This window comes from Macrosteles quadrilineatus, unplaced genomic scaffold, assembly GCF_028750875.1.
Source record: "Macrosteles quadrilineatus isolate MER2022 unplaced genomic scaffold, UCM_ALF_1.0 Scaffold_8__2_contigs__length_117827958, whole genome shotgun sequence".
NCBI lineage: Eukaryota > Metazoa > Arthropoda > Insecta > Hemiptera > Cicadellidae > Macrosteles > Macrosteles quadrilineatus.
In genome coordinates this window covers 40,089,892-40,104,689 of record NW_026542601.1, presented here as the reverse complement: position 1 = coordinate 40,104,689, position 14,798 = coordinate 40,089,892, and the positions used below count along the sequence as shown (strand labels likewise).

Below are 14,798 nucleotides of genomic sequence, written 5' to 3'. Positions count from 1 at the left end.
GAGCGGCTCCTTCTGTTAGAATATGAAAACAGGGGAAATTTGGATTATCGCCTGATTACATTTATTTTCAATCCAATAAGTACCTAATTAATCGAATTTTAAAAAGTTTCACAATATTTTGAGAAAGTTAACGATTATTTGAAGGTGGAGCCGCTCAGACTAACCCTGCTGACAAGCCTAAGCTCTATCAACTCTTGCTTAACCTTGACCCTCTTAGGAACCAGCTGTTTTTATTATTTTTTCATTAGTCCTTGCAGCCAATCATTGATTTTCTTTAAAAAAAAATATTCGGCTTAAAGAAATGGTCTAACATATTGTAAATACTGTCAACATTAATAATTTCCATTCCATTGGGATTTATTTTCTTTTCCTTCAGAGTTACTGTAGTATTTTATTCAATGTGACAGTTGCGGTTTGCTCTTTCTTGCATTTTTTCACTTTGGTTTATTACGACCTATATAGATACATTTATTGATGAACATTAACAAATTATACAATTGAAACGAAGAGGACAGATTGCACCAGTCATATACAACATACATTTGATAATCTTACTATTTACATACAAAGTTTATGTCAAACAAGACAGTTTATATATAATGGGTCTATTACTTAAAAGACCTATACCATAAGACATAATTTAATCACTTTTATTTGAGTTTCTTACAGATAATTTAGGTTGGAAAATCTCATCACTTTATTTTTATTTTTAGAAAACTTCTCATAAAAGACTTTTTATGAAAAACAATGGTTTTCATCCAAACCAATTCTGCATGTAAATCGCTTTACCCACTAGCACCATCCATAGTTTTAGCTAGACAAACCTTTAGTGTCAAAAATGTTTACTGTAACTCACACCGTATAACAATGTGTGTTTTGCAAGTAAGAGCAAGGTCGGTGTTATTTATCACTTTGTTTGGCTCCTGGTTCCCAAAAGGGTCGACTCTGTTTTCAGAATGATAAATGTATTTGTGTTCTTCTCAGTAGTCCTCTCTGTCCTAACTTGTTCTCTAGCTCTACAGGACGGGACGGCAAGTATGTAGCGTAAGCCTAGGTCTAGGTAGCCGACATATCACTTTGCACTGCCACACTAGCCGATGGCTTGTTAGCAAGGGTACTACAGTATACACTTATAATCTATTGTGTTTTCAGCCTCTACTAATGTGTTGATTGTTCCCTGAGTCTGCTTGCGACTCGGCTTTCGTTGTCACAAGTTGCATGAATTGTTTGTAGATTGTGAACCCTGGTGCCGTTCCCGCTCAGTAAAGTTGAACCGCTAACCTCCGTAATTTGAATAATAAACCTGGCATGTGTACATATAGGGTTGTAAATATTACTAATATTTGAACGTCTCACATGTTCGCTCGAGTAAGTATTGATGGAACAATAGTATTAGGTGACAATGTTGTGATGCAGGGTTAAAATTCAAAGTAAACAAATATAAAAACTGCCATCAAAACTGGGAAAAGAACTTGTGAAACAATTAATTATAGCTGTAAGAATTAAGAAAAAGTACTTAAAACCTCCCTCAGCCCTAAACATTTTATTGACAATATGAACTCATAGCTAACAGTTGTTATGAAATGTTAATTCAAATCTCACACCTAACAGTAGTTAGGAAATGTTTATTCAAATCCCACACCCAACAGTAGTAAGGAAATGTTAGTTCAAGTCCCCTTGGTAGTTGCTGTACAGTGTACATACGGGCGGCGCCAGGCCCTAACCTTTCTATTCCAGGCATGTTTACTTGACACTGCAGGCTGCAGATGCTCCACTGGTACTATTTTATTATATTTTGTTTGACTGTTATTTTTTTGTTGGCTGTCCCCCTGGCTTGCTGCTTACTAATAGCCGAGTGTGCTGGGCCTGCCAGTCGCAACCTCTGAGCCAAGGAAACGTCATCGGGACCCTAGTGATGACCTGCTACTGGTACATCTTGCTTTGCACTTCACACCACCGTTCTAGCCAGCCCTCCCCCTCTAAAATTTGTTGAAAGTGGTCACACCCCCTTTAAAACTTATATAAACTGGTCAAACCTCCTCTAAAACTTGTGTGAAGTGGTCACAAAATTCCCTCTAAAACTTCTGTAAAGTGGAAAAATTCCCTATAAAACTTGGGTGAAGTGGACAAACTCCCTATAAAACTTGTGTAATGTGGATAAACTCCCTCTAAACCTTGTGTGAAGTGGCCAAACTCCCTCCAAAACTTGTGTGATGTGGAGAAACTCCCTCTAAAACTTATGTGAAAGTGACCAACTGTATCTAAAACCTGTGAGAAATGGCCAAACTCCCTCTAAAATTTTTATATTAAGTTATATTTTTATCTCAGGCATGCTGTTTATCATCTACATGTCACCATGTTGTTTTGTTTGTAATATATCAATTCTGAATCACACTTGCAGGAATTGTAAAATTGGATTTCTTTAATTAAATTGAAACTCAATGATTTTATTTTAACTGAATTTTAAAAATCAATCTAAAACAATTTTTATCCTGCATTTGTAGCAATTAGGTCAATTTAACAAAAGCAAAAATCTTTATAAAATAGTGATTTTTTTATACACATTTTTAATTAGTAATAGATGTTTAGCTCCCATTGACTTTTGTACCAATGTAAATTATTCCATACTCATTGAAATAGTAAAAATATATAATAATCTGTTCTTATAACTAAACAATTTTGGGCTTGTTAATGGTAGAAGTAAAATTATTGTTGTAGTCACAAATTTGTAATAAACTGTGTGAATTTTTTACTTTCAGCCATTTAAGATTTTAAAACAAACATTATGTTAGTGATTTCACTTGAGCAATTTCGTTTATTAACTTGAAATGGCTGATTCTAAAAAAAGGCTGGCTAGAATCAGGGTTTTTTAGTGTCAAGTTAGATTTTATTACGAGTCACAGCTTTTTTTTATTTCTTTCAATTTAAATAGTTACACTTATTATTTTCAATAGAAGCCGTCTTAGAATAGAATAATTTCTGTAAAGTGTACTTAAGTCGAACGATAGTTTTTCCAAAAGACAATCTGAGAGCTGCTTGACTCGTTTAGTTTAGAACAAAGCAGGGTCACATGGCTTAGCACACCTTTCTATTCTTTTCCTCTCTTTTCTGTCTCTTTCTTATAGTAAGTGTTTGTAGTTTTGGCTGCCTATGACCGCTAATCGAATGTCTAGATTGAGGTCACGGGTCGATTCTTCAGCTTAAGTAAATACTTTAGTAGTTGGCTATCGCTCCAGTAGGCCTAGTCACTCACACAGTAATGTGTCGTTTGGCTATTGTCATGTGACCACGCTTTATTTACTATAATTCTGTAGCCGACATACACTTTTATTTCGCTTCGTTTAGTTTCATTAAAGTACAACAGTTTTAATATCGACTTACTAATTTGAGTAATTCAAAACCAATGTTGCAAGTAGATCTCTGGTTGTGAGCATGAGCTAGGCTTTCTGCTAACTAATCTTGCACATGAGTAGCATGCCATGTTCTTGACAGTCACGTCAGGTGCTGGTAGAAGTAACGTAGTTAACCTCGTGACTGTACAAGTTTACATGGCGTGAGGTTGGTCCCCTGTCTCACGCGCTGCCGTTCTCACTGTTTCAGATGGACATGAAAAGTGTCGGTTCCTTCTACTACGAAAATTTTGTAAGTTCTGTTATTCCTCTTCCGCCAAAGTCGATGCCGAGGCAGTAAAGTCTCTGGCAACGGTTTTGGAGGACATAATAGTTTTAGCGTATTGGTTAATTTTATTCATACAATCGTTATTTCGAAAGGCACTTGAAACAGCGAGAAGTTATAAGAGTAAACTGTATGCATGGTGTGGTTAATATACTAAGTGAAGGCAGAACGCTTTGCTGTCCCCTCAGATATCCTTTGGCTTTCAGAAAACTTCAGAGAATTTCTGGTAGTGTTTGTTAATTAGATACTTTTATTAAATTGGAAGTACTACCCAACCCCTAATGATGATTTGTAAAGTGGTTTTGTTGGTTTCCTTTTACTTACACTTTTGAATGTAGGAGTTTTTTTTTTACTTGTTTTATTAATACTTTTTTAGCTCAAATTCCGAACCAGAACAGAACGTTATAGAATAATTTGTTAGATTAATTTTGTATCATTTTCATTTAGGTCTAAATATTTTATATATCTAGCTGCTAGAGCTGTAAAACAATCCAATTTAATGTATGATCCTATGAAACAAAAACCAAAAATTAATCTTGTATCTTTTCTTAGAATCCATTTACTTGTAGAACTCTTATTTTGCCATTTTCTTATGACAGTGTCTGAAAACATTTTTGAAGATCTCCTAAAAAAAACCCTTAAAACCCCCAAAAAATAATTCAATGCTCCAAAAATAAGGTTTACAAAATTAAAATAACCTCACACGAATTTCTGGGGATTTACAAAGAAATCATGAGCCTTTTACACTTTTATCCTTGTACTGTATAATTAACTAAGCAAGTCTTCTATTAGGTGGTGAATTCAACATTATAACTACAACGCTTTTTAGTTAATAAAAATTATTATTATAATCGTGAATAAATTATCGTACGTGGTTTACAAGTTCATTTTTTTAAGGCTACAAGTCCCTAATTGCAAAATGTAATCAAAATCCTTCTGCTGGATTTTGAGATATATATTACAGGCAGACTAACAGACTTTGCTCACATTATAGTATAGGATTTTTAGTAATTTATTTCTACATCATACCTCATGTTTGGCTTGACAATTGCTTGCAATCATATAGTTCACATTTCTCACATTTATTACAATAAATTATGCAATAGTTCATAATATGCATCTAAACGTTTTTACCTTAAGATGAAACCCCAGGATGAATATGTCCCATATTAACTTCAGATCATTAAAATTTATGAATGGTTGAGTGACCCAAGCAAGCTATACTATTATACTAGCATGATAATATTATTATTTTTTAACCAATTTGTAAGCAAATGTTTCTTGCATTTTGCACCATCCAAGTTCACATTGGTTGCTATAATCTCCACAGCTTCTTCATTTATTACACTTATAAAACATTCTCATTCTCACTCGCTTCTTAACGCTAATACGTTCCTTTGTCATATCAAATTATAAAACATGAGGTTTTACATAATGGAATGAGTTTTTCTAATCATTTTATTTGCTTCATTGCAACCAGAGATCCTCATCTTTTCTTTGAATGTACAAGTATTAAAAGACTATTTCAATTGTTTTTTTAAATCTCTGATTGGATTGTATTTACAACAGTTTGCCAATGATGTGTCTTAAGGAGCATATGATTTGAAATTGTTTAATGTATGCACAAACATTGTGAGTTAAAACTTAATTCGGAAAAGGTTTATGAATTTGATGATCAGGAGGTGGTGTCTATTTAAAAGCGTTCTTTTAAAAATAGCTGTTTCAACTGAAATATGTGTTATTTATAGTACCTTAAATGCCTTTAATGCTTTATTACAGTTTTTTATCTTGCTAACATATTGTGAATCAGTGGATACAATTAACACATTCCCTAAGGTGTCAGGTGTCACATTCCCTAGAGTAGTGTGACATCAGGTAGTGAACCTGTTAACTTTTAGGTATATGACAGATGTTTGTGCATACATCACGTAAGACTGGTTATATTTTAAAACTGATTTTATTGTAGTTAACAGATCCATTGTTTTATGTTCAAATATCTATTAGGGGCGGAGAATACGTAGTAACATCACTTCACCTTAGGAGATGTCAGTTGTGATTATGCTGGTAGTTACTTTTACTAAATTTAATAAATAAATATACTAGAAGGGTAGAGATATATTTTGGGTCAGTAACAGTGGCGTAGCAAGGTATTTTTGTTTTGTGGCAGATGTTACTTAGTACGCCTTGGCGAGGGCCTTTAAGCGGGTTTCTTGAAGAGTATGGAATGTCCCTCCCAGTAATGAATGAGCCTATAAACTTAATTTCAATGCTAGTTAAACAGTATCTACAATAGGTGATTGAGCAGGTTATTAGCACTATCTGATAATTCCCAGTATGATCCTGATGAAATCATGATCATTTTCCAAAATGGCGGGGACTTTATCATCATCTACCGTAAACCGTGAACATTTTATGGTTGAAGGGACATTGAGTCTTTATCAATGTCTCCTGTGATTGGGGCAACATCGCATAAATATACGATGGTCTAAAATTAGACTGTGCTATCTTTGCAGACACTTTCTGCGATTGTGATAGTATTCCTAGAATAAATGCTGGGCTCAGCTTGTTTTTATTTTAATCGGTTCTCGATCAGTCGAACTTTTATGTTATACGCTTAGCTTGGTTTGAAAATCAAGCTACTGCATGCCTCTAATTTAAACCCTTATGTTTACCAATCTCAATTAAGATGGACTTTTTCAACGTCCCCCCCCCCCCCCCCCCAATAGGCTGGCACCTGGCTCTGCCTTGCTACGCTACTGGCCAGTTGACTTGTTCATGTCATCCACCATGTTAGGTCTATTTACATTAAAATTTACAAATAGATTAATTAACTGAAATACAGTTTATAATAAACAATTTTACTTTACAATAACTTACGAGTTTCTGTGTGTAATAATCTTTGATGTTGTATGTCCGTTGCAGGCCTTCCCCGGAATGGTGCCGTACAAGCGAGCGGCCGGGGACAAGTCCGGAGTTCCTGTGTACCAACCCTCGGCCACGTACCAGCAACTGTTGCAGCCGTTCGTCCCCGTGTCATGTGAGTACCGGGCCCCCCCCACCACTGCGCCCCTAGCTGCCTTTACTGGGGTGCCTCTCAACAAACAGCCCCCACCCCACCTTACCCATCACCACCTGGCTGCTCTAGCCTCTATGCGTCCCCCCGTACCCCCACCAGCCTATCCCCCCTCCACATCCACTGCCCCCCCGGCACTCATCTCCGACCTGCTGGCCGCAGTCAACAACAACAACAACGACGATGAACTGCAGCCGTACAAAAAAATGAAAACCACTTGAGAACACTGTGATCGAATGTATCTTAGCCTCGATGTCAGATGTGTCTATATTAGTGTTCCTATAGTTCGCTAGTGCCCGCGGATAAATATGAACTTATAATTTTTCCGAAAAAATTTGACCGTGTCCGAGTTTTATGTTTTTAGTTTGTTGTAAGTTTAACATGTGCATTTTTGAAGGTTTTGTAGTATTAGCGTTGTAGGTTCGTTCTTTTAGGTTTGGAAAATTCACTATCGTTTTGCTTGTTCACTCACAGCTTCGAATGTAAATATAGTGGGCTGAAAGAGGGTGGCATGGTTGTTGTTCCCCTTGCATTTTGTGTTCTCCTAAATTTTATACTCTGACTGCTCTCCGCTTTCCGGTGAATTTCTCATTTATTTATCGAACAATTGATTTTTAAACGGTCTTCAATGCGGCAATGTTAGAAATCAAACAAAACCAAAGTGTAGTTAAGGTCAGACCTTAATCTTGTAATGTATTAGCGACATTTTGTTAAATATTATTATGTTATTGTTTTGTTTCTGTAAATTGTTTTTATGTTTAAATACTATCGACGGTGGAATTGTCAATAGTGATGTACACTTAAGAGTGCAATGCACTATTAAAAATATTAAACCGTAAACTATATAAGTTATTTAGTGACTTAGCGTAAATAGTCGTTTATAAACTTTAGTTGTTGTAGACTTTGTTGAGTGTTAAATATATCTTCATTTCCTTCCACCTAGAATAGTTGCCTGTTGTTGTTATCATCTTTCGATGAATATCGCTAAACTATGTGTTGATATATGCTTGATAATTCTGCTACTAGTTAAAGTCTTGCTTGCTTTTGGTTTGATTTCTTTCGTTTGCCGATTGAGGCTGCGCTAAAAGAACGGACCTAACATTTTACTGGTTAAGTGCCTTCTCAATCGATGCAATGGCATGCATAGGCTGCTTCCATTCGACACCGGAACTGTGTTTACACGTCCAAATGCACCGTTTTCCATATTTATTGTCATACAAGTGTATAAGTTAAATGTAGGACGATCGATAAACTCGTTGTAATTTTAAAAACACCGATTACATTTACACTCGCATATACATTAAACACGACATACATTTATAAGTACATCGACAAGGATTAAATCTGTGTTATTTAAACATTAGGTAAAATATAGTCATTATAGCGTTAAACTAAATGGTGTGAAGAGATGTATATAATCGACATGATACATTCTAGAGTATTTTGTGATGTGTTGTACACTTAATGTATCTTTAACCTAACAAAAGTACCTACATCGGCTTGGTCCATGTACCGTAGGTTCGTTATATTTTATCGTTTGTGTTTATGTTACACTGTTCACAGTGTCTAGCTGTCTTATATATTTATATTTTAACCTGCTTAGCAGAGTATTAAGGTTATGTGAGTCGGATGTGCGTCAAAACGCTACTCCACTCATGCCTGTAACGTGTCGGTTCAGTATTATGTATTAATCTTATTGCTACCGAGTAAAAGAAATGCATGATTATTGGTTTCAATTAATCTCGTGCTTTGTTTATTTCTCCCTTCCCCTCTCCAGCCCCGTGTACAGGTTATTGTTAGCCATCTTGTGATAATCTGTTGCTTCCCGCTTGATTTCTTCACGCAGTGAGACTGCCCACAAGTAAGTCTCGACGGAGGCACGCTGTTTGGTGTTTGTGCGCATGAACGCTTGACTTATGCACCCAAAGCTTGTGCAGGTACGCAATCTCGACTAATACTAACTGCAACGTCAGGACTCATAGCCTCACATTCAATCATGACCAGAACAGGAGTTTACTTCACTTATAAATAATCTGTATGATTCAGTTTTTCAACATATTTCTAAAACGAGGCAAAAATAAGTAAACCTCATAAATTATTTGTATAAAAATTACACACAAATTAATACACATTGAACACAGTGACTCAAGACAAAGGCTGCATAGTAGTAAAATTGTTCCAAAAGTTGCGTACAGTTGTACAACTAAAAAAGTTAAATTTTGAACTATTCCATTACCTACTTGTTTGTAACTAGGACTTCACAAGACCAAGCAATACATAGCTAATATATAACGATAAGATCATTCAAAAAGCATATACTTCTGGAATTGTATACTTTAATTTACGCTGTAATTGTGATTTTAAAGTGCATGTTGAAATATTATTTGAAAGTATGAAATTTGGATTTTAACATTACATAATATGCTTTAATGCAGTAAGTCAAAGTAAGTAAATTAAAACTCAATGTTTTAAATCTGCATGGTTTCTGTACAATGTCCAGCCGTATACTGCTTTTTGCATGATTTTAGGTTACTTGAGTCATTTATATAGGACAAGGTGTTTTGTCAGATTTTCAACGCAAACACTATAAGATATTCTGATTTTCTGTAGAAAAAGTCATTTTCTGGTGACTTAAAGTATTACAGTGGTTTTACAGTCTGCTATACAAATTAATATGAAATTGAAAACTGAAAACTGCAAATATTTTAAAACAATGTTCTTTCTAAATTGATGGAGGGTTGTGGCTTTGAAACGTGATGAAATATAAAAACAGTAAAAACACAATATTTATATGATCAGTACTATGATTAAATAGTTTAGATTGTACTAGGAAAGTTTCATGACAACATTAGTCAAGATATTTAAACCTCAAGATATTCTGTAGCCTTAAATTACGATATATATATTGCCAAGAAACAGATTAAAACTTTTAATATTTCTATTACGATCAACAAAGAGAATAATGTATAGTTGAGAGTAATACCAAGAATATCCAAATCATTTGGCATATTACAAGATGGTGTTTCTATTAAAAAAGTATTAAAATCACCAAAATGGTTTTTTATACTAGAAAGTATACTTAACATTATAAGAATATATTTAAATATAAGTGTAAATAATTGTTCCAAGTATAATTTCCATATGCTGTTTGCAAGAAAATATGTTTGAAGTATACAGATATTTCCATTCTGTACTAGGTACAATGAAATGAAGTGACGCCCTTATAAAAGCTATGGTTATGAGTTGTATAAAATGCAGTACTGTATTGTGTAATGCAACTTACGACTTAGAAAATATCTTGGTCTGAGCACAGAAGGTTTATTATATTTCATTATGAAGATAAGTAAAACACTCACTAAACAAGGAAAACATCAACCTTTTGTCATTGGGACAAAGCGATAACATATTTAGGATAAACACAACTTAAAAACATGTTTTCTTGAAGTTTTTTTTTTCTGCCTCCATAGTTTTGAAAGCAAGGTTTGAAGTAAATTAATGCAAAAAAATACTCTGTAATTTGAGGTAGTAATTTTCTCATCTAAAATTCAAAAATTATTAAAATATATTTATAAACAAAGGTGATTTTCTGAGATTACAACTTTACCTCTAAGAATAAAAGACATGATAAAAACAATTTTAAACAGACAATTTGTTCTATGTGCCTAGTTTTGAGGCTACAGAACACTTTTCTCCTCAATGGTACACTTTTTGAATAAACAGTGAGATTAAACTTCCCATTCTAATCAAAAGTACTACAGTAAAATTTATTAATAAAAAATATTGAAGGTATTTTTTGTTTAATATATTTTAGCCAAAATTGAATAATTAAATGACTCAGTTGTGGTATTGATTCTAGGTGTATTGTAGTGTAGTTGGCAAGCTCTTGCAATATCAGTGGCTAACTAACCAGTAGTTACATTTACTTTGATATCTGGAAGTGAAATTTGCTATACTATGGTGTAAAAGGGATTTCTACAAATAATCTTGCCTTGACTGTTTAAAAACATTTCTTTCTATGGCAAAAAATTTTTTTTATGGCTGAACATAAATTTAATACACGCTGGTCTTAAATATATCTCTTATGTACACAAATGTGTCAATAAATAAACGATTAAAAGATGTAATGTGCTCAAAACATTACTGCGAAGTTTTTCAGTCTTTTCAACCCTAAAGAGTTTTTATCGGAAAGTTTTCCATCAGATAAAATCTGAAGAAACACCAAAGTGTAAGTGGTACACCTGCACAGTGGCTTAAAGTATTGTTGCGGTATGTATCTATTATTTTATTTAGCTTTATTTTAATGTTTAATTTTGTTTTTAGTCAGTGTCAAATGTGACAAAAATAACAATAAAATTCTTTAAACCCCCTTATAATACTGTTGTCAAATTTAAATTTGGTGCTACTCTTCATCACTACTGCTTAGACTTGGATGTACAGTTTACAATCTCTTAAGTTATACTGGTATCGCTAATATTAACACAAGTCTGTTTTTCATTAATTCACCTCATTGCTTTATATTATTTGGTTTGATTTCGAGTTAGCCTCATAGGGCCTTCTACCTAATACTGGCTGTTCTGCGATGCTTTTAATCGTAATGCTTTGTCGTTCCTAGTTTTCACATAGCGCTTATTTTCAATTAGTTACTGGTTGCAATTGTAAGATTATAACTTTAACGTAGGGTTTGAGCTAGGTTAAGTGACTTGACAGTGTTCCATTGCACAATGTGACGGATGTTTTGTGTTTCTAGTTACTGGACACCCTCCCGGTGTTCCGAGGTTCTAATCTATCTTGGGACTGTCCGACCTGCAAGTTCGTGCAAGCAGATTGAGGTAAATATCAGGTAAAACTCATCACTGTAGCCTACTACAAACAAACATATTCAGACTAGTAATACATTTTGCTCTAAAAACAATTTTTTTTTCATTCTAGAAAAATCTTTTATAACACAAACATGACATAAAGCCATGTTTGGTGACCTAGCCACCATAAATCTTTATGGGCCTGATTGTCAACCTGTCTGCTATAAACAGGTCGCCAATGGTTTTTTTTTATTTGGGACCTCGTTCAAATAAATGTAGATTTACTCATATTAACCAAATTTCATATAAACTAGATAATTTCTACTCAAGATATCGTGTTTGTGAAACACCTATTTTAACATTATTCTAAGGAGACTTTGATATGAACATTTCTCCAAAATTACAGTTCTTTGTAATGTTTAAAAATCCTGTTATAAGACAATATACTTTATTTGAGACAATTATTTATTGATATATTAGTTGGGAATAGTACAGCGTCATATTTACAGGTGGGTTACAGAAACATTTTATATTTTAAGGTCATGAGATGAATTCTTTTTCGGTGTAGAAAGGTTCTCTAGCAGCAAGTGAGTTGTGGTTGGAGTTGTGTTGATTTTTTTTAGAACAAACTGAAAATACACATTTTCTCGTTGGCATTAGTAGGGTCTAGGAACGTTCAAGAGTGTCAATACAATACAAGAAGTAAGAAAATTATTTTTCCTACAGTCACCCGACAAAGTTGGCTTCCTTGTACTGTTTATGGTACAGAAAGCTGCTAATTGCTGCATATTTATACTTTGCCGTATGGTTTATACTTTGCCATACGGTTTATACTTTGCCGCACATCAGGATTCCAACGAAACAACATAAAACAGCGTGGTTCTATTATGCACGTAATCCGTGTACGCTTGGAAATAGGTTGGCAACACTTAAAGATAATAATACTATGAGCAGCTGATTGACTACTATAACTACGATTTAACCTGTCATTTCGTGTTTATAGTTTCGGTATTTCTGAACTTTCTGGACTTTTCTTTTAAACGTTTTTAAAACATTCCTACGATCTTAATAAACAAGAAAATACCTTTAAAGCATTTTTTTTAAGGCGCGGAAACCACTTCAAATTACAAAAACATACGGAACTATATTCTCAAAACGCGGAGCACATTTCTTGCCGAGGAAAAATAGCGGAGTGATACGGACCGCGGGTACTACTTTCTCTAGGGCACCATTTGTGTTGCCAGCTGAACCTAAAAACGTGTTGTATAGTGTTTGAAAGACTAATTATTTATATGCTTTATAGTGACTGTAGGAAAAATATAATGTGTAACACGAGTGAAAAAGGCCTTTGCTGCACTCGAGATCATTCCTGCTCTCGTGTGCAGCAAAGTGCCACTTTCACCACTAGTTACACAAATAACTATTTCTGTAAGCGCGTAGGAGTGTAAACGTAAGCAGAAGGCAGAGGAGGATCTCTAGCTGTTGTAGTTAGATAGTCGGTGGTCTGGTTGGTGGTGAGCACTGAGCTATAATAATAACTGCAGTCACCAATCTGTGTTTAAAAAACGTACCACTGTTTTTGCTGGGTTTTTTTTTAGTTTTGTGTTGTTAGGTTGGCCGTGTGATCGGTTGGTGGGACTTGTCAAATTAGAGGCAAGATGGCGCCACCCTGTTGTTTTGTTGATATTAAACAAAAATAAGTCAACATTATGATTGCAATATAAGTTTATTTATTTACTCTACAAGCAACACATTTTAACAAGATCATAAATACAACAGCAATGGTTCAATATGAGTTAAGTAGGTGGGCCTGTAGGGCATTGACAAAAATAATTACGCTAGGAAACTTGACTATTTTCACCATTAATCATAGCTTGAAAAGAAGTTGGTATTTAGTATCAAAAACAATTTATAATGCTTCAAAATTACTTTCAATACACAGGTTTTAACGTTCAATAACTTAAATAAATTGAAGTCCATCAAATAACGGATAACCCCAACCCAAATAAAGAGCATGGTTAGGTTATAATGAATTGAATTTGACAGCATCCTACCAACCGATCACCAGGCCAACCCAACAACACGAAAAACCGAAAACAAACTAGCAAAAACAGGGATACGTTTTTCTCTAATGTTCAACCAGGAGTAGTGTCTCCAGATATAATCTATTCATCTCAATAGCGGTGAGCAGAGACAGAAACAGCTGGGTTAATTTTGCCAACAAGCTTTAATAGTCCAAGAATTTTAGGGATAAAACTGCCATTCGACCTAACAAATTCGGACTAAGTGGAAACTTTGCACAGTTGTTTAGTAAACCTAAATAAATAAAATATCAAAAGTCCCCATAAATCCCGGCTGTGCTTCAGCCGCCATCTTGGAAAATGGCGGTCAATTTTCACTTTTTTTACAATATTTCACAAACTATTGGTATTAGAGAATTTTTGTAAATACAAAAGTTAAAGAACGTCTAAAAATACATTTTTTTATATTACAAGGTTTGCTCTATCTCTAACGGTTGCCTGACTGGATTTTTACTAAAAATATACCCTAATAATGCAAGATATATTCCCTATTTAAATAGCTTTAAATTTAACGAGTACTAGGTTTACTGCTATGGTAATAAAGCGTGTATTTATGTTAAATATCATTAGCTTAGTGTGAAATAAATAAATTTGCCACGTTTTATCAAAATATATCCATAAATAAGCAAACTGCAACAATTTTATTTTCCTCCATAAGAATAACGTGGGAATTTTAAATTTAATACTAACTTTTATTATTTATCTCAATAACCGTTAGAGATAGAGCAAACGTTGTAGTATAAAAAAGATTTATTTTTAGACGTTCTTTAACCCTTAGAGTGCCAGGCGAGAAATAAAAGTAACCCTCAAAAAATGCCGATGATTTTTCCCGAAGGTCGCGCTAAAAATGCCGAGCGCGATCTGGCGATTTTTAGGTTAAAATTTCGTAAAAATTGAATTTTCGATATTTCGACCAACGAAAATCGATGTATCGCATCTAGTAACTTTCGACTCAATGTTAATATATGGGTTAAAAGAATCCGAGTATCCATTCGGTTGTTATGACAACTGTTCGATCATTACGAAACGTCCGGTCAGCCGGACGTTGGCACTTTTGGCTCGTTCTAAAAACGTCCGGTCGGCCGGACGTCGGCACTTTTGGCTCGTTTTAAAAACGTCCGGTTCCCCGGACGTTGGCACTCAAAGGGTTAACTTTTGTATTTACAAAAA

At 34.4% G+C, this 14,798-nt stretch overlaps 1 protein-coding gene across 12 annotated transcripts in view; it reads left to right on the top strand.

Annotated features, from left to right (window-relative positions):
• The window catches only part of LOC129001319 (protein muscleblind-like), a 586,303-nt gene that overhangs the window by 568,020 nt on the left and 3,485 nt on the right, over positions 1-14,798 (top strand). For 3 of the 12 annotated variants that reach the window (XM_054428579.1, XM_054428580.1, XM_054428581.1), the window contains exons 6-9: positions 1,852-1,929; positions 3,601-3,642; positions 6,598-6,712; positions 11,496-11,577. In XM_054428579.1, the coding sequence (XP_054284554.1) occupies positions 1,852-1,929; positions 3,601-3,642; positions 6,598-6,712; positions 11,496-11,530 (270 nt within the window). In that variant the 3' untranslated portion in view covers positions 11,531-11,577. Of the gene's footprint in view, positions 1-1,851; positions 1,930-3,600; positions 3,643-6,597; positions 8,489-11,495; positions 11,589-14,798 lie in introns of those variants that run through there. The other 9 variants (XM_054428574.1, XM_054428576.1, XM_054428575.1 and 6 more) reach the window with 5 other exon arrangements.